We start from the raw sequence: 19,279 nt of genomic DNA, 5'->3' as shown, positions 1-19,279 counted from the left end.
ATCCAGTGAGGTAATCAAGCTAAGGAAACAACGTATAGGACCACTGGGCCAACAGGCGCATGGGGACACCATGGGGTAAGGCACCACAAGTAGGGTTATGTAATAAGACGACTATAACAAAGAAGATTCCATGAGATCCCCGAGTAACCCTCTGGTGTTACGTCAAATCTTGGCATAAAATGAAAATGAAGGATCTGAGGAGCCTTGGTGACCCCCAGTGCACTGAACAGAAATAATCATGAGTTTGAGCTGGATGTCGTGCTTACCGCAGGTTGCTCAGCCAGTCATCTGCATCAGCCAGAGAGTTGAAGAACCAGATTAACCCATCATATGGAACACAGAGATGGCTGGGATACAACATGCTATATTTAATATTTCTTTCACGAAGCCTCTTACGGACATCATTGAAGGTTTTCCTCTTACGTTGTAATTCGGCTGAGAAATCCGGGAATAGGAGGATAGATTCATTGCCATAAGGAAGCGCGAGATGTTTGCAGGCTTCTGAGAGGATCGTGTCCCAATCGCGTTAGTTAAGGAAGCGGACCAAGAAAGGTTGGGGATTGGCTCCAGAGATAGTGCATGCTGCAGGTACACAATGCGCTCGTTCAACAACATAGGTTGGAGAAATCTCTGTGAGGCCCAGCAGATTCTTGAAGAACCCTTCTGAAAACTCAGGTGGCTGATCACCCTCCTCGCCCTCCAGAAGTCCAAGGTCTAACAGTATTGCGCCTTAATCTATTTTCCACATCATCGGATTTAGCGACTAGTGCATTCACTGCGCGTTGCAGATCTGCTATTGTGGTGGTGTCAGTAGCTGTAAGGTCTTCAGTAGCAGATATTCTGGATTCGGTTTCTGTCAGCCGACCTCTGATCTTATCAAGATCATTCCTTAGAAGACTGCATTCTTCTGTGAGGCAATCTATGTGCACAAGTAAGGAGGTCTTGCTGTGTTCGATGGCGGCTAGGATCACAGCTGTACTGTCCTGCGGCGGGTGGGGAGGATTGCCGCAGGAGATTCTCCAGAGTCCCCAGAATCCATGTCCAATTCTGCCAGCAGGGCCTGCAGTTTCCCCACCAAGATGGCATCAGGCTTTGCGGATGGGGTAGGCGGTGGGCGGCTTGGTGTGGATAGTTTAGCAGAGCGGCTCTTAGAGGGCATCAGGACCCAATACAGACAGGCAACACACAACCGGGCAGGAGGTTATATATGCTCTACACCAGAGACACCTGGAGGGCCACCTGCACAGTCAAGAAGGGGGTAGGCCACGTGGTGTCACTATATAGAGGGTGCCCCAGAGCATCAAGGCACACACAAAAAAAAAAACACAACACACACCCTCATGCACATGAGCGCTTCTATATGAGAGGAAGCACTCACAAACTCTCTCCTCTCAAGGAGGTCTCGGTGCTTTTCCAAGATGATGGCCAGCTGCAGAACTTCGAATGATGGTGGACTGCTTGCCGGGACCATTGCACAAACAACCCCAGGGTATGAGCACTTGGCTGGACTCCGGGAGCACTGCTGGATGTAAGGGAACCATCCTGCAGCAGAGGGATGGGGCTGTGCATGCTGGCAACGGATCACGGTGAGGAAAAGAATGGCGGGTACTGCCCACATGCTGCTGATAGGGGGCCTTTCCAGGTCTGCAGATGGCAAAAGCAGGGAGTGGGGCAGCTCTGCTGGGCAGGATGGCAGGTTCCGAGTCCCGAGGCGCATGGATGGCTCCGGATTCTTGTCAAAATAGCGTGGGCCTGCAGATGAGGCCGGAGGCCGCCAGGCACAGGCCAGATGAAAAAGGAAAGCGGGAGGGGAGGAAGAGAAGGGTGCAGGAGGAGCTGAGCAGAAAAAAAAAATGGTTTACAAGGCTAGCAGGCACACGGATGAAGGAGGATTAAAGAAAGAATTACTGGAGCTCCTCACACAGCCGTCCGCAGAGGCTCACATCTGGTCACGCCCCCCTTTACAACTACTTAAGGAAAAGTATAATCAACTTTCAGTATGCAAAAAGTCTACACTATAAGAGATATATACTCTTGCGCAACCAAAATAAAATAGTTACATAAATTGACCTTGTGTCTCTATGTGCTGCTGCTGGATTAATACTGTGCCCACATCATACTTTCAAGCAAATAAAAATAGTAAATCCTGCGCTGCATCTAAATAAAATACTGAAATAATACCACACATATAAATGTTCCTATACACTAATTGATTGTCCATAAAAGAACATAGCTGTACACTTTGAATACAATAAAAGTGAAACAATCAGCGCTACCTGGTATCCCTAAAACACAAACAAGCTAAATCAATGACCTGTATACTAAAAACATACATAAATATAAATAATATTAATGTATATTAATAATAATAAATATGAAATCTAAAAATATGAAATAGCTTCTGTACACTTATCAGTGATTCACGACACCAAACAAATAGAAAATGCATATATAAATGGTGCAGCGCTAGTCTCATACAATCCGCTCCACTGTGCATACAATGTATCATCATTAAATTAATCTGGGACTTGATAAAACAAAAATTGAAAAGTGCAATAAAAAAAAAAAAACATATATAATCAAAGTCTTTATAATGTGTATTAGTCCACTGCTGTGCTCCTTTAACAATTAAAACATTTAGACCCCTTTCACACTGGGGCCGCGGCAGCTCTGTTCGCATTAGCACTTTTAAGCAGTGCTTTTCGGCCGCTAGCGGGGCACTTTTAACCCCGAAGAAGGAGTTAAAACCTCCTCGTGTTGCGGCGCTTCCAAAGCTCTTTTCAGGCACTTTGTGGAATTGCAATGGGGAGGGACGTTTTGGGAGCGCTCCCAAACCGCCCGAAAGATGCTGCTTGCAGGACTCTTCCGAACGTCACGCAAAGCGCACCGCCTGGGTGTGAAAGCACCCATTGTAATGAATGGGAGGCAGTTTTCAGGCGCTATTTCTAGCGCTAAAACACCTGAAAACTGCCTCAGTGTGAAAGTGGTCATAAAGCAAGCGTTTCCACCACCAGGTGAATTGTGCTCTCATCTCACTCCTATTAGACCCCTTTCACACTGGAGGCATTTTTCAGGCACTAAAGGGCTACAAATAGCGCCTGAAAAATGCCTCCCCTGCACCCCAGTGTGAAAGCCCAAGTGCTTTCACACTGGTAACGTTGTTTTATGGACAAATAATAAATTATTGTATGGGATATTATATTTGTGGTATTATTTCAATATTATTTTATTTTGGTGCAGCACAAGGTTTACTATTTTTATTTGCTCAAATAGTCTATACTACTGTAATGCTCCTAAATCCAAAGGTGAAAGAACAAAACAAACAGAAAAATATAATGCAAGCAAAGTGCACTGGATAGTGCAGATAAACACATTTCAACTATAAAAATGTGGATTAAAATGCACTCGTACAGTGTAGACTTGACCAGATCATAAAACCTGGTATCAGTTCACAGGTACAGGCACAGAATCTACCCCTTCGTGACAGGTGGCCGGCAGAGAAATAGAATAGAATAGAATATTTCTAGAATATAGATGTAGTATAACAGCTCTGAGCAAAGGAAGAACTGCACCACAACTCCTCTAGTAGTAGAAAAAATAAAAAAAAAAAACACTTTATGAGGACAGAGCAAGCAGCCTGGAAAAAAAAGGTTCCTTCACTGACATGTTTCAAGTTTCCCCCTTAATCAGAGATTCGAATGATAGTGTATCACAAGCATGTCCAAAGTCTGGCTGTGGGCCAATTGCGGCCCACGTTTGGTTTTAATGCGGCCCCACTGGTAATTTGGATAAAGATATATATATCTATATAGAAACACACACATTTTATATATTATATTATATATATATATATATATATATATATATATATATATATATATATATATATATATATATATATATATATATACACACACACACACACACACACACACACACATATATATATAAGAGATCTTTTGTGGCCCCCCGTCGGGCGCCGGGGATTCATTGGGGGGGGGGGTGGGGGCCCATGAAAAGATATATACTGTATTTATCTTCTGGCAGCTATGGAGGGGACAGTACGAGTGCCGTCACATTACATACAGGAGAATCTCCCAGGAAGTTCCGTCTCCTGGGTTGGCATTGGACAACTGTTCTATCTATCTATCTAGGATGGAAAAGGACCTGGGGTCCTAGTAGATGATAGGCTCAGCAATGGCATGCAATGCCAAGCTACTGCTAACAAAGCAAACAGAATATTGGCATGAGGGGATCAACTCCAGAGATAAAACGATAATTCTCCCGCTCTACAAGACTCTGGTCCGGCCGCACCTGGAGTATGCTGTCCAGTTCTGGGCACCAGTCCTCAGAAGGATGTACTGGAAATGGAGCGAGTACAAAGAAGAGCAACAAAGCTAATAAAGGGTCTGGAGGATCTTAGTTATGAGGAAAGGTTGCGAGCACTGAACTTATTCCTCTCTGAAGAAGAGACGCTTGAGAGGGGATATGATTTCAATATACAAATACCGTACTGGTGACCCCACAATAGGGATAAAACTTTTTTGCAGAAGAGAGTTTAACAAGACTCGTGGCCACTCATTAAAATTAGAAGAAAAGAGATTTAAAGCGGAGTTCCACCCAAATTTTGAACAATATCTGTATGTATTCTCTTCCTTGCCTAGATGCTGACATGCCGTCTGACATTTCAAAAAATTGAAATCGCCGTAATTACCTTTTATTTTTCTATTCTTCTTTGCACTTCCTGGTTCTCCTCCCGTGGGAGTAGGCGTGTTTCTAGCCTCTCCCAGACTCCTGGGAGCTAGTCTCAGGCTTCCCAGGATGCCACTGAGCATGTGCGGGAACGAGCGGTGAATGCTGGGAGCACAGCATTCACCACATCCAGGAAATAAATGCTTGGGGGCTTCAAATGCCCACAATGAAGATGGAAACCGCCTGCAGTCAATAATATAAGTTATTCTTTCCGACGAAATCTATCACAGGCGGACATATTACACACAATATGTGAGTATGTAATGCTGAGAAGAAAAGTTTGTGAATGAACTCAAAAAAAAAAAAAAAAAAAAATGATAGATAGGTGGACCCCCGCTTTAACCTTAAACTACGTAGAGGGTTCTTTACTGTAAGAGCAGCAAGGATGTGGAATTCTCTTCCACAGGTGGTGGTCTCAGCGGGGGGCATCAATAGTTTCAAGAAACTATTAGATAAGCACCTGAATGACCGCAACATACAGGGATATACAATGTAATACTGACATATAAATCACACACATAGGTTGGACTTGATGGACGTGTGTCTTTTTTCAACCTCACCTAGTACTATGTACGGTAACTATCATAGGAGGCGGGACTTTGTATTAAAGAGGCTGCCGATTAAACAGGAGATTCTTCTGTATGTAATCTGTTGGCGCTTGTCCTGCCCACTCCCTGTCCCCTCCAAGGCTGTATTCATGGCAATGGTGAGGCTACATATGGGCACTGATTAGGCCTGCATTGATGGTCACTGATCCTTATTTTGCTTCACATTTCTTTATTTGAAATTAAAATTTTTTTTCCTGAAACTTCCCTCTTAAAGTGAAGGTGCGTGTTATACGCCGATAAATACGGTATATCCAAATAACACGCCTCAGCTCATCCTTAGACTCTTCACCACACAGAGCCACAAAGGCAAGATAATTCTTGTTGGGCAATGTATTAGTTAATTTGCATTTAATTTGAATGGTTCAAAGAATGTCAGGCAAAATGGTCGGCCCCTCACGCATGTTCACTTCATCAAATCTGGCCCTCTTTGAAAACTTTTGAACACCCTGGTGTACTGTATGTATTCATTACATTGCTCCTTGCACTTCGTGTTCTATAAAGAATACATCTGTATTCCATCTCTTCTGCCGGCTGTCATGAAGGGACAGTTCTATGCCTGTATATGTGACCTGGTATCAAGATAAGAGCTGTCAACATTGTTATCATTAAAAAGGCATTTATGTATACTATCCAGTGTGTTCTGCCTGCTCTGTCTTTCACTTTTAGTGACTGTACATTCATAGGTGTGCACAGAGGGTGCCTGGGCCCACCCTAATCACCATGTGCAGTGCAGATTTCCCCAAAGTCCACTGTGCTACTGACACACTCATAATATTATATTATATATATATATATATATATATATATATATATATATATACATACACACACACACACACACACACACACACACACTAGTATTGTCACCATATAACAGGACGTGCCTGAAAAAGGACCTTCATGGCAGGATTACCAGGATTATTCTAATGAACGTTGCAGATTTAAAAATATTGAACATTTCTTTTGAAATTACATTACTAAAATCTCATGTAAGTTTAATTTGTTAATGTGTTAATGTTGCCATGTTTCACATTACACCCATATTTAAGGTGAACCATGAACTCTGGCAATCACTGCCTCCGTTTTTGAGCAACTGCTGCAAAAAAAAAAAAAACATTTCAGTCACCTAGTGCATGGTTTTCAATGCATGGTATGACTCAAAGTTTTATTGTGACAAAGGTCAGTAAAGCACAACCGCTGTACCCTGTGAGGCCCTGCTCACATCTCTGCATTAGCACACAAAAAGCACGCACTTTACCACGCCTTTCGGAAATGCACTACAAAAGAGCATCACACTTGCGTTACCATTAAATGATAAAGGCACCCCAAGCGCAGATAGCGGATGGGCGTTTACCCCGTGTTTCATCATGTGACAAACACGCTGCAAAGAACCCAAAATCACAATAAAAAAAAAAAAAAAAAAAAAAAAAAAAAAAAAAAACCACAGACCAGTACAGGAGCTTCTTTGGGGCATGTATTGCGAGTAGGGAAGCCCATTTAAGTGAACTGGTTGCCCTATGCACGTTTAACATGGGAAAAACAAGCAAAAAAAAAAAAAAAAAAAGAGTAAAATGCGAGTTTCTCCTACACGCAGATGTGAATGGGGCCTAAAGAGCAGTAGAACCTGCATATATACAGTATGTGTAGCGGGAAATAATGCTTTCCCTGATGTACATATAAAATTATATATTACACATAATGTAAAGGACTTTTTAAAACCTTAAGTGCTCATTCACATGAGCTTTGGTCTCAGAAGGGTGATCTGCATTCAGATCACTCTACAGGAAGTATTTGACTTTAACCCCTTTGATCGTCACATTAACACTTGCAGGGAGCTATACCCACCAAAAGTGATGGGGGGTATAATTTCTGCCATGGCATGTGTACACTCCTGGTCGTTGCCTGTGCAGCTAAAGGGGGTAGCAGTTGGGGGGCAGTAAGCCACGACTCAACCATGGGGTTTTATTGCCCTTCAACTGCTAGTGTGAATGAGCCCTTACACACAGTGATTACATCATTACAGTAAACTAATCATTTAACAAAAAAAAATAAATAAAAAAAAAAAAAAAAAAAAAAAAAAAAAAAGGAAATCACATTTAATATATTCTCCTTGGAGGTTTCTTTTAACCAATCATACACAAAACTTCATTTAAATCACTGCTGACTGATCCAGGACAGCCTTTTTGCAACATTTTTACCCCAGGGGGAACCCTTGAAATCATTTTCAGGTGCCCAGAAATCCCTGCTATGATTAATCCATCAGGTGTCATAAGTAAAATGCCCCCCCTACATTGGTGGTCAGTGAAAAGAATGACCCCTCACAGAAGATTTGTGCTACTGGATATGTCAAGTGGCAAAGGATCTGGAACTATAGAGGCACCATCGGATGGAAGGTCAATGAGCCACAGCTGAAAGAACCCCTTGCAACCTCTGGAGGAACCCCAGAGCTCCACAGAACCCTGTTCAAAAAAGCCTGATTTATGAGTTATCATGCACACACACACACACACACACACACACACAGAGTGGTAGTAACTGCTATTGCATACAGTACATCAAAATGTGCTAAATGCAGTATCACTCATGGCCACCAGGTGGCAATGCAGACCACACAATCGTAGCTTAGCTGAAATCATTCCAAGACAACATGCTATGACAAGAGTACCAACATCTGCAGACTTAATAAGGGGACAAAAAGGGACACTTACCCTGGGCTTCCTTCATACAAAAATAGAGTAATCAAAAAACGCTTTTTTTTTATTTATTTTTTTTATAAATGTACCTTGCGAATCAATATTTTTCCTACAACGTTCTCCTTGGGCTGTACACACCAGCAAACTGCGCTGGTGTGCGCATTGAGGCACATTTCCAATGTGTCGATCCTGCACTGTTTACTTTATTTTTTAAGAAATTATTTTGGTTCACCATAAACTAACCCCAACCGACAGTAAAACCAAATAGCAGCGCTAAATCAATTAACCTAAATGAACAAGTGAATCACTTCCATAAACACTGAAATTATTACAAAGATATGGAAAATAATAATCCACAATACAGTGCATCAAATAAAGTGAACCGTATCCTAAGTAAATATGTGAATGATCAATTAAGTGAATAAAAGATCTGAAAAAGCAAAAAAGTGTAATAATAGGAGACTTTTAAATCAAATAAGTCCAAAAAATTGTGATACATAAATGATGCTTTCTTTGGTGTTAATCCGTGACGTGATATAATGTAGATCTTCAATCTTCCACCACACCTCTGTGACTGCGATTCCACTCCCCTTAGGGGAACAAACTCACCAGCTCCTCTTGCCTCACACTCTCGTGTTTGGCTATAAGGCTTTAACCCACACAGAAGGGGCAAAATAATGACCCCCAGTGGTCCACCGTTACACATCCAGAGTTTTTCAATAAAGTGCTCTCTGCAATCAGGTTCTCGGTCAAAAAATTCTGTGATGGAACTGCAGATGGAACTAAAGTTTCATGCAGTGGGTAAGGTTGCAGAGACAATGACACCATGTGTTTCAGCTCCTTGTTCATTAAGTAGTATAAAGTACCTTCGTTTTGGTTGTAGAGACCATGAGGTTAATTTCAAGCTTTCAAAACTGTCAAAGCTGTGATTTCTGATGAGTATATTGCCTTCTGGAGACCTTTCTTGTATCTACTCTAGACCACTTCTTCCATTCAGTGGAGCCTCTATCCTGGTGTTTCCTCAGGAACTCATCTCAGTTCGTCCATTAGTAATGTTCCAGCAGGTTCCATGTGCCACTGTGCATCATCCAGGCTACCCCTGCACTTCTTCCTGTGGGCGCTGGTGTCGCTGTATATACAGTGTATATACTGTATGCCCTGTGTGTTGAAGATCTACACTATATCACGTCACGGATTAACACCAAAGAAAGCATCATTTATTTATCACTATTTTTTGGACTTTTTCAAATTTATTGATTTAAAAGGCTCCTATTATTACACTTTTTTTTGCTTTTTCATATCTTTTATTCACTTAATTGATCACATATTTACTTAGGAGACGGTTCACTTTATTTGATTCACTGTATTGTGGATTATTGTTTTCCATATCTTTGTAATAATTTCACTGTTTATGGAAGTGATTCACTTGTTCATTTAGTTAATTGATTTAGCGCTGCTATTTGGTTTCACTGTCGGTTGGGGTTAGTTATGGTGAACCAAAATAATTCTTGGACACATATTTACAGCTTTGTTTCCATTGGCGCGGCGTTTGGAATATTCCTATACACCGTAATTTTGACTTACTTTATTTTTTCACTGAACTTTTTTGAAATATGATAAGTAACTTTTCACCAGGGTTTCATTCCCTGCAATGATGTTTGCAACACAACATGCTTTGCTGAAAAGAAACACTGCATGCATGCTGTACTTATTTCAGCGCACACTACAGCACATCATAAGGAAAAAAATGGCATTTTGACAGGTCTATATGTTGGGGTTGCATTGGAGACACCAACACAGCCCCAACGCACTTGATGTGAGTAGGCACTAAAAGTTTTTACTCTGGTATATTGTATCAGGTTTAAAGTGGTTGGAAACCCTTCCATATACCAAGTGAAGTGACAGGCCTCCGATGATACACTGAGATTAAACAAATCCTTGTATATACGTTACATCTGTTTATCTACGGCATCCTAAAGCACATATTTTACATAGAATTCTTTAGCTCCAAGAGGCAGGGGGGTGGAGATCTGACATCACACACCACAAAGCACAGAGCAGGGAGCCGAGTGTAATCTGAGACCTGAGCAGAGGGAATGGACACACCTACTCTCTACAAAGTCTCATAGGGAAACACGCACAGCTGAGGCTGTCAATCACCTTCTGTGTGCTGGATTCTGTGGTGTCGGCATAATTTGTCAGAAGTGATTCATGCAGACAGCAGAGAGAAAAAAAAAAAAAAAAGAGGGCAGGTAGGAACCACACAAAGTGCTTTGGATTGAGGCTAGCACACACTATAGAAGGACATGCTTTATTCGTTTTTCATTTCAGAGGCTTACAACTACTTAAATGAATTTTGGCGGCTCACACAAATCATGCATAAAGTGGCTAAGCCCTTAAAGTGAATCTCCAGGTTTTCTGGGACTTCAGATACTGAAGTCACGCTCTCCAATTCAGTCAGAGGTAGCTTTGTATTCATTCACAGCATACAAAGCTGCCTATGAATGGCTGAGCACTACTCAGATCGACTCTGCATTGTTCCGAGAGTGAGAGGGGAAGTCTGTCTCACAGCTGGAAACCAGCACTGTGTACTGTATGTAGCAGAAGCTACATGCAGAACATACATTGCTTAGAGCCAGTGCAGCACTTAGTGAAGGGAATAGTTTGTTTGGACCAGCTTGGTTCAAACAAAATATTTAACCGATTGCGGACCGCCCACTGTACATATACTGCAGCAGGGTGGCCTGGCTGCGCAGGGTGCGTGGCTGTGCTGATTGGACACAGCAGAAGCCAATCAGCAGGTCCGATGGCCGCCGGGACCCACTGATCGTTCATAGGAGAGGTAGAATGGTGGTCTGCCTTTGCAAACAAGGCAGACCATCGTTCTGTCACAGAGGGAGAGAGAGATCTTGTGTTCCTACTAATCAGGAACACAGATGTCTCTCGTCCTCCAGTCAGTCCATTTACCCCCCTAGGAGCACACAGTCCAAAGCATTCCCTAGGAGCACACTTAACCCCTTCCCTGCCAGTGTCATCTATACAGTGACAGTGCTTTTTTTTTTACCACTGATCACTGTATTGGTGTCACTGGTCCCCAAAAAGTGTCACTTAGTGTCCAATTTGTCTGCCGTAATGTCGCAGTCCCGAAAATAAATAAATCTCTGATCGCCGCCATTACTAGTAAAAATAAAAATGCCAAAAAACGATCCCATAATTTGCAGACGCGATAACTTTTGCGCAATCCAATCAATATTGGGATTTTTTTTTTAAATATGTCGCAGAATACATATTGGCCTAAATTGATGAAGAAATTTGATTTTTTTTACATTTTTTTATTGTATATGTATTATAAGCGACTTGAGTGTGTTCTTTTTGGGTGTGAAGATTTTGCTATCCACACAGAAATATGGATTATTGTTGATACAGAAGTATAAATTAACTTTATGGACATCTCTTCTTTTTTCTGATGGACTTTATACTGGATTATTTATGAATGTTTTTTTAAACGCATTCTTATTTACAGTTTTTGATATATATGAATTTTTTACTTGAATAAATGTATGCACTTTATATTGATAGCGCAATAAGTTTTTCATTAATATATATAATGTTTGTGTGGACATTTTGCGAGTGCAGCTGTCCACCAAAAAATCATTCTTTTTTACTATTTGGTGACACTCTTTGCGCAACTTTTTTTTTTGGCATAGTTTTTTACTTTAATGCTGTCTGAGTCGCTGACCCAGAACAAGCATAGCAGTAATTAGCTCTGACATTACTTGTTTTCGGAATGTGACTGAAACATGCTTAAGTCAGACACTACCAGGCATCTAGAGCAGCGGTCTCTAAACTTTCTAAACAAAGGGCCAGTTTACGGTCCTTGAGATTTTAGGGAGGTCAAACTGTGGCCACTAGGGGTATATATTGCCCCAGCATCAGTGGGAGTGGACAATATGTCAGACTAATGGTCAGTAGGAGGAGGAATAAAGCCCCATCATTGGTATTAGTGGAAGGAATGGATCCCCATCATTAGTAGTATTGGGAGTAATGGATCCCCATCATTAGTAGTATTGGGAGTAATGGATCCCCATCATTAGTAGTATTGGGAGTAATGGATCCCCATCATTAGTAGTATTGGGAGTAATGGATCCCCATCATTAGTAGTATTGGGAGTAATGGATCCCCATCATTAGTAGTATTGGGAGTAATGGATCCCCATCATTAGTAGTATTGGGAATAATGAATCCCCATCATTAGTAGTATTGGGAGTAATGGATCCCCATTAGGGTTGTCCCGATACCGATACTAGTATCGGTATCGGCACCGATACCGAGCATTTGCCCGAGTACTTGTACTCGGGCAAATGCTCCCGATGCTTCCCCGATACCTAAAAGTCAGCTGTGATCGGCGCATGGGGGAGATACAAGCTTCTCCCCCAGCGGCTTTCAGCTGCTTTAGTGACACAGCGGTGATCGCTCACCGCTGACTGTCACTGCATCCTCCTCCATGTCCCCTCCTTTCCTCTGTGCCTCTCCGCTGTCCCCCTCCGTTCTTCTCTCCTTTTCTGTCCCCCTCCGCTGTCCCCTCCGTTTCTCTTTCCTCCTCTGTGCCTCTCCGCTGTCCCCCTCCGTTCTTCTCTCCTTTTCTGTCCCCCTCCGCTGTCACCCTCCATTCCTCTTTCCTTCCCTGTGCCTCTCTGCTGTCCCCTCCGTTCCCCCCTCCTTCTCTGTCCCCCTCCGTTCTCCCCCTCCGTTCCTCTTTCCTTCCCTGTGCCTCTCCGCTGTCCCCTCCGTTCCTCCCTCCTTCTCTGTCCCCCTCCGTTCTCCCCCTCCGTTCTGCCGTCCTCCTCCTCCTTCCTTTGTGAATAGACAGAGTCAGCTGACTCTGTCCATTCACATAACTGAAACATTGTAATCTCTTGTGATTACTATGTGTCAGTTTATGAATGGAGGAGCCGCTGTCTTCTCTCCATTCATTCTCAGTGCAGCTGAGGCTGCAGAGAAAGGGACTGGGGAATCTCTATCCTCTGTCTCTTTCTCTGTCTCAAGGGGGAGATATCAGAGGTCTGTTAAGACCCCTGATATCTCACCAAAGCCCCCCAACAGGGCTGATTAAAAAAAAACAAAAACAAAAAAAACACATATTGCAATAAAGAATAAAAAAAAAATTATTGTAAAAAATAAAAATTGTAAATTTAAAAAACAAAACAAAACAAAACACACACATACACCGTTCACACCCCCCCCCCCCCCCCAAAAAAAAAAAAAAAAAAAAAAAAAAAAAAAAAAAAAAAAAGCACTGTTAAAAAAAAAAAATAAAAAAAAACACTGTCACGTGACATAAAAAAAAAGTATCGGTATTCGGTATCGGCGAGTACTTGAAAAAAAGTATCGGTACTTGTACTCGGTCCTGAAAAAGTGGTATCGGGACAACCCTAATCCCCATCATTAGTAGTATTGGGAATAATGAAACCCCATCATTAGTAGTATTGGGAGTAATGGATCCCCATCATTAGTAGTATTGGGAATAATGGATCCCCATCATTAGTAGTATTGGGAATAATGGATCCCCATCATTAGTAGTATTGGGAGTAATGGATCCCCATCATTAGTAGTATTGGGAGTAATGGATCCCCATCATTAGTAGTATTGGGAGTAATGGATCCCCATCGTTAGTAGTATTGGGAGTAATGGATCCCCATCATTAGTAGTATTGGGAGTAATGGATTCCCATCGTTAGTAGTATTGGGAGTAATGGATCCCCATCGTTAGTAGCATTGGGAGTAATGGATCCACATCATTAGTAGTATTGGGAGTTATGGATCCCCATCATTAGTAGTATTGGGAGTAATAGACCTCATCATTAGTAGTAATGGGAGTAATGGACTCCATCATTAGTAGTATTGGGAGGAATGGATCCCCATCATTAGTAGTATTGGGGGTAATAGAGCCCCATCATTAGTGTTAGTGGGAGGAACAGTGGCCCATCATTGCTGTTAGTGGAAGGAATGGAGTCTTATCGTTGGTGTAAGTAGGGAGAATAGTGCCTTGTATTAATGGGAGGAATAGTGCTTTATATCAATGGGATGAACAGTGCCCCAAGGGATGGATAAAGGCAAGCAAAGGGCCACATCTGGCCCATGGGCCGCAGTTTGAACACCACCGATCTAGCATTATCAGAAGAAAGTCTGCAACGGCAGCCCCCCCCATACATCTCTCATGACAGTCACTTTAATCTCTACAGCAAAACTGAAAATAGACTGTACCTGAGAGCGTTTCCATTTGGCCATGTCCGGAACTGTGTTGATCTCTTTCTTTGGAACAATATAGGTATGTCCTACAAGGGATGGAAGAACGTCATCCTCATGGTGGGAGCCTGTCGGACAGAAGAAAAACAATTACTACATGCAATGTATAAAATGGTTGTAATTGATTTGCATTCAACACAGTGAGGTGCTTTACCAATGTGCCTTTCCATTCTGCTTACTTCAGTGCTCTAAAGCAGTGGTTCTCAACCCTGTCCTTATGTACCCCCAACAGGCCTTGCTTTGGGAATTTCTCTTAAATAAAATAGCTGTCCAAAATACCAAGCCATTGACTCAGATTTAAAACACCTGTGCAAGATAAAAGAAAACCTGCAAACATGGCCTGTTGGGGGTACTCGAGGACAGGGTTGAGAACCACTGCTCTAAAGCAAGCAAAGCCCCATTTGTTTGCTGAGAAGAGTAGGAGGACACAGGTCACATGGCTGTGATAGGTCATGTGATGGGGTCCTCTCCTATTTTTGTGCAGCCTTATGCAGAGATCACTCTAAAGCTGGCCATACATTATAAAATTGTCCCTTAGATTTGCCTATGTAGTGCAAGTGCCTGCCTGATTGGATAAAAATCAAAAGCGTTTTGGTTTGACATCATATTATATGGTTTTACTAAATCTAAAAGAAAAACGTACAAGAAAAATTGTATAAGGTATGGCCAGCCTAAGGCAATAACTGTCAACCAGGGCTCCATGGAACCATAGTGTTCCTCCAGATGTCACTAGGGGTTCTTTGAGCCATGTATGATGGACTTCCCATCTGATGGTGGCTCCATAGTTCTGGGTCCAGTGCCACTTGGCAGAGCCAGCAGCATGACATCAATCATCTATTTAGCTGACTGTAAGTGAGGCATTCTTCCCACTGACCATCAATTGATGGGGGGGGGGGCAGCATTTCCCCAATGACCCCCATTTTTTTTTTTAGCAGGACTTCCCTGAGACTTGAAAACTATTCTAATGCCGCGTACACACGATCGGACTTCTCGTCGGAAAAAAGATATGATGGCTTTTCCGACGGGATTCCGCTCAAGCTTGCCTTGCATACACACGGTCACACAAAAGTTCTCTGAACTTTCGGCCATCAAGAACGCGGTGACGTACAACACTATGACGAGCCGAGAAAATGAAGTTCAATGCTTCCAAGCATGCGCCGAATTGTTTCCGAGCATGCGTAGGAATTTTGCGCGTCGGAATTGCCACAGACGATCGCATTTTCGGATAGGAACTTTTTCCGACCGAAAAATTGAGAACCTGCTCTCAATCTTTTGCTGGCGGGAATTCCGCCAGCAGAAGTCCGATGGAGAATACACACGGTTGCATTTTCCAACCAAAAGCTCTCATCGGTCTTTTGCTGGCCGAATTTCCGATCGTGTGTACGCGGCATTAGGCTCCATTCATACTTGTGCGACTTTTCATGCGACTTTGAACATCCAGTTGCAGCCCATTTTTTTTCAATGGCACTTTTTCAAATCGGTGCGACTTAGAAAAGGTGCCTGCACTACTTTGATGCAATTTTGGTCCAGAGAATTGTGCGACTTTGGAGATGCACTAATGTGAATGATGTCTAAATGCAAGTCCAAAGCATTCCCACCACGAGGACAAGGCCGTTGGCTTTATGTTCTCTGGTTCCAGTTCACACTGTGCGCGCTGCAGTGGTGTGTGTAAAAAAAAAAAATTTTTAAAAAATAGGACAAGTCACATTTTTGCGTTGCAGCTCATAGAAGTTTAAGGGGAAAAAAAGGAAGCATTGCGATGTTTTTCATAAGGTAGTGCAGGACACTTTCACATGGCAAACACAGAAATGTGCATCATGGCGAGAACGAGCCCTGACTGTGAGGTAACACTCTCACTGGCGAAGGGGGTGGATAGTTGCAAAAAAAAAAAGGAGATTGAAGGTTCCCCATGGGGTTTTTTATCAGCAATTGTAAATCAGAGAGAGTTTTGTATAAAAATAGTTTTTTATTAACAAAATACTCTGGACATAAATTATACAGTACAAAGATTTAAAACATGAGCTCCGGTTTACATGATACGAGACACAATGGATTGGATACCAGATCAGACAATTAATATCATATGAGAATTATAGGGGATATGCATCCAACGATGCCACCTACAATATTAATCATGGTTATACTGTCCGATGTTGGGAAAAACCCAACATCGGACCGCTGCTAAAAAACCCCACGGGGAACCTTCAATCTCCTTTTTTTTGCAAGTATTTGTCTCGGGGTGTGCAGCCTTATCAGACTCTTTATAGGTGTCATCCTATGTAAGGAGGTGGATAGTTTGCTGCGTTCGGAGGCAGCTAAACACCCCTTACCACCTTTGGACGCATCAACGGCCGCATACAAACTGCACTGTTACCTGCATCCAGTTCTGGGCAGGAAGGCTGAACCTGGGCTAAGGTTGCCACCTCATCCCTTTAAACCCGAACACATATGAATTACACAGGCTCTGTGGCTGATTAAGGTGGTAATTAAAGTGAAGTTCCACCCAAAAATGGAACTTCCACTGACCGGATCCCCCCCCCCCCTCCCGGAGTCACATTGGGCACCTTTCAAGGGGAAGGGGGGAGCAGATACCTGTCTAATCCAGGTATTTGCTCCCACTTCCGGGCATAGATCACCACAGGCTCTGCGGTGATCTACGCCATGTCTGGCCCCTCCTCCGTCCCCCCCCCCCACAGCCTTCTGGGAGACACACAGGTCCCAGAAGACAGCAGGGACCAGTGAGGACACACAACGTGACTCGCGCATGCGCAGTAGGGGACCAGGCTGTTAAGCCGCAAGGCTTCACTTCCCGATTCTCTTACCGAAGATGGTGGCGCCTCCACCCGAGAGCCGAGGGGCAGATCGGCTTCAGGTGCCAACATCGCGGAAGCCCCGGACAGGTAAGTGTCCATATTTTAGTTAGCAGCTGCAGTATTTGTAGCTGCTGACTTTGATTTTTTTTTTTTGCCGCAACTCTGCTTTAAGCACTAAAGGGACATGTTCACTTTTTCTATGCTGACTTTAAAAAGAAAAAAAAATGTTGCACCAATCCTTAACCACTTCAATACCGGGCACTTACACCCCCTTCCTGCCCAAGACAATTTTCAGCTTTCTGCGCTGTTTAAATGACAATTGCCCGGTCATAAAACACTGTACCCAAACAGAATTTTTATCATTTTGTTCCACAAATAGAGTTTTCTTTTGGTGGTATTTGATCACCTCTGCGGTTTTTATGTTTTGCTAAACAAATAAAAAAAAAAAATTTTGAAAAAAAAGTTTTTCTTTTGTTTCTGTTATACAATTTTGTAAATAAGTAAGTTTTCTCCTTCACTGATAAGGCGGCACCAATGAGGTGGCACTGACGATAGGCGGCACTGATGGGCACTCATGGGTGGCACTGATAGGAGACATTGAAAGGCTCCACTGATGGGTACTTATGGGTGGCACTGATAGGCGGCACTGATGATGGGACTGGCAGGCATTGGGGATGGGCACTGATTGGCAGCTGCCTGGGCACTGATTGGCATTTTCCTGGTGGTCTATGGTGGCATCCCTGGTGGTCCTGGGTCGGCATCTGAGGGGGGGCTGTACTGATAAACAATCAGCGCAGACCCCCCTTGTCAGGAGAGCAGCCGATCGGCTCTCCTCTACTCGTGCCTGTCAGACGGGAGTGAGGAAAAGCCATTAACAGCTCTTCCTCTTAACATTGTGATCACCTGTGATTGGACACGGCTGATCATGTGGTAAAGAGCCTCCGTCAGAGGCTCTTTACAGAGATTGGTGATGCGGGGTGTCAGACTGACACCCCGCACCACCGATAGGCGTGCGACAGCGGTCGTTCTGGAGGGCCGTCATATGACGTTCACCCAGAACGAGAGCCACGACGCCCAGCCGTCATGTGACGGTGGGCGGCAAGCAGTTAATCAGCCTCAGAACCTGTGTAATTCATATGTGTTTGGGTTTAAAGGGATGAGGTGGCAACCCTACCCTGGGCACACACGGTCTGTGTCCGGGGCCAGTCAGAGGCTCTAGTCACACGTAATTGCTCAGATGAGGGGCCTACATATGAACAGCCCGCCATAGTTCACAGTACAGCAGGGGAGGGTTGGAACCTCTGTGAGGTATTGTAGCCGTTTAGTTGAAGTGACCCTCACTTCCTGTCCCAGAGAGACTCCACAAGAAACAAGAAGAAATCACAAATTGGTTGTCACCAGAACAGATCCCTCCAATGAGGAATCACCTCCTGTTCTGGTGACAAATGTAAAACTTTGGACTTCGCCCGACGCTCTGTTTGGGGACATTGGAAGGAAACTCTCTGAAGTTTGGGGACTCAGATTTGTCAGTTGTCACCGATGTCAAGCGGAAGACACACCCCCTCCTGTTCAGGGGACAATAATAACATTTTGGATCTCCCTTCACTTCCTTTCCGGTGACAACAGTGACCAGGACAGATGAAGGTGTACACCCCCCAGTGCAGACAGCAATACAGGGTGTCACCCTTCCCTACTCCCACCACTAATAGAAAGTTGGGTGGAGAGCCCCTTAGGGGGGCACAGGTATGAGGGCAGGAAGGAAGGACAGGGAAGGAAGGATTTTCCTGAAGCACACTTCCAGCACCAGGAATGTCTGCTCATATAACATGCTGGGACTTCTAGTTCCACAGCAGCCATGGTACAAGCTGCACCCTCTGCCTCCCCCCAGGTTACCATAGTAACAAGGGCCCACCCTGGTAACAAGTAGGGGCCCCTAGTGACAGACCTGTCTGCTGCTCCCTCTCAGCCATCTTCCTGCAGCCGGGAACTTCTCACCTTTCACCTTTCACCCCTGTCCTCACACGGACACGCCCCCTTTTTCAGCTTACGTGTCCTAGCCAAAAAGAAACCCCTCTTCTCTGCCCCTCTCATAAACAATCCGGCCTCATA

At 43.5% G+C, this 19,279-nt stretch overlaps 1 protein-coding gene across 1 annotated transcript in view; it reads right to left on the bottom strand.

Annotated features, from left to right (window-relative positions):
* Positions 1-19,267, bottom strand: part of PTPA (protein phosphatase 2 phosphatase activator) — a 181,957-nt gene extending 162,690 nt beyond the window's left edge. The window contains exons 1-2 of the mRNA XM_073600133.1: positions 19,116-19,267; positions 14,316-14,425 (exon numbers count right to left, since the gene is read on the bottom strand). Coding sequence (XP_073456234.1) covers positions 14,316-14,425; positions 19,116-19,140 — 135 coding nt within the window. The 5' untranslated portion in view covers positions 19,141-19,267. The remainder of the gene's footprint in view (positions 1-14,315; positions 14,426-19,115) is intronic.
* Positions 19,268-19,279: the final 12 nt, after the last annotated feature.

The sequence above is a fragment of the Aquarana catesbeiana genome, linkage group LG09 (assembly GCF_042186555.1).
Source record: "Aquarana catesbeiana isolate 2022-GZ linkage group LG09, ASM4218655v1, whole genome shotgun sequence".
Taxonomy (NCBI): domain Eukaryota; kingdom Metazoa; phylum Chordata; class Amphibia; order Anura; family Ranidae; genus Aquarana; species Aquarana catesbeiana.
Note: the sequence above shows the minus strand (reverse complement) of the source record. Positions and strands in the feature narration are given on the sequence as shown.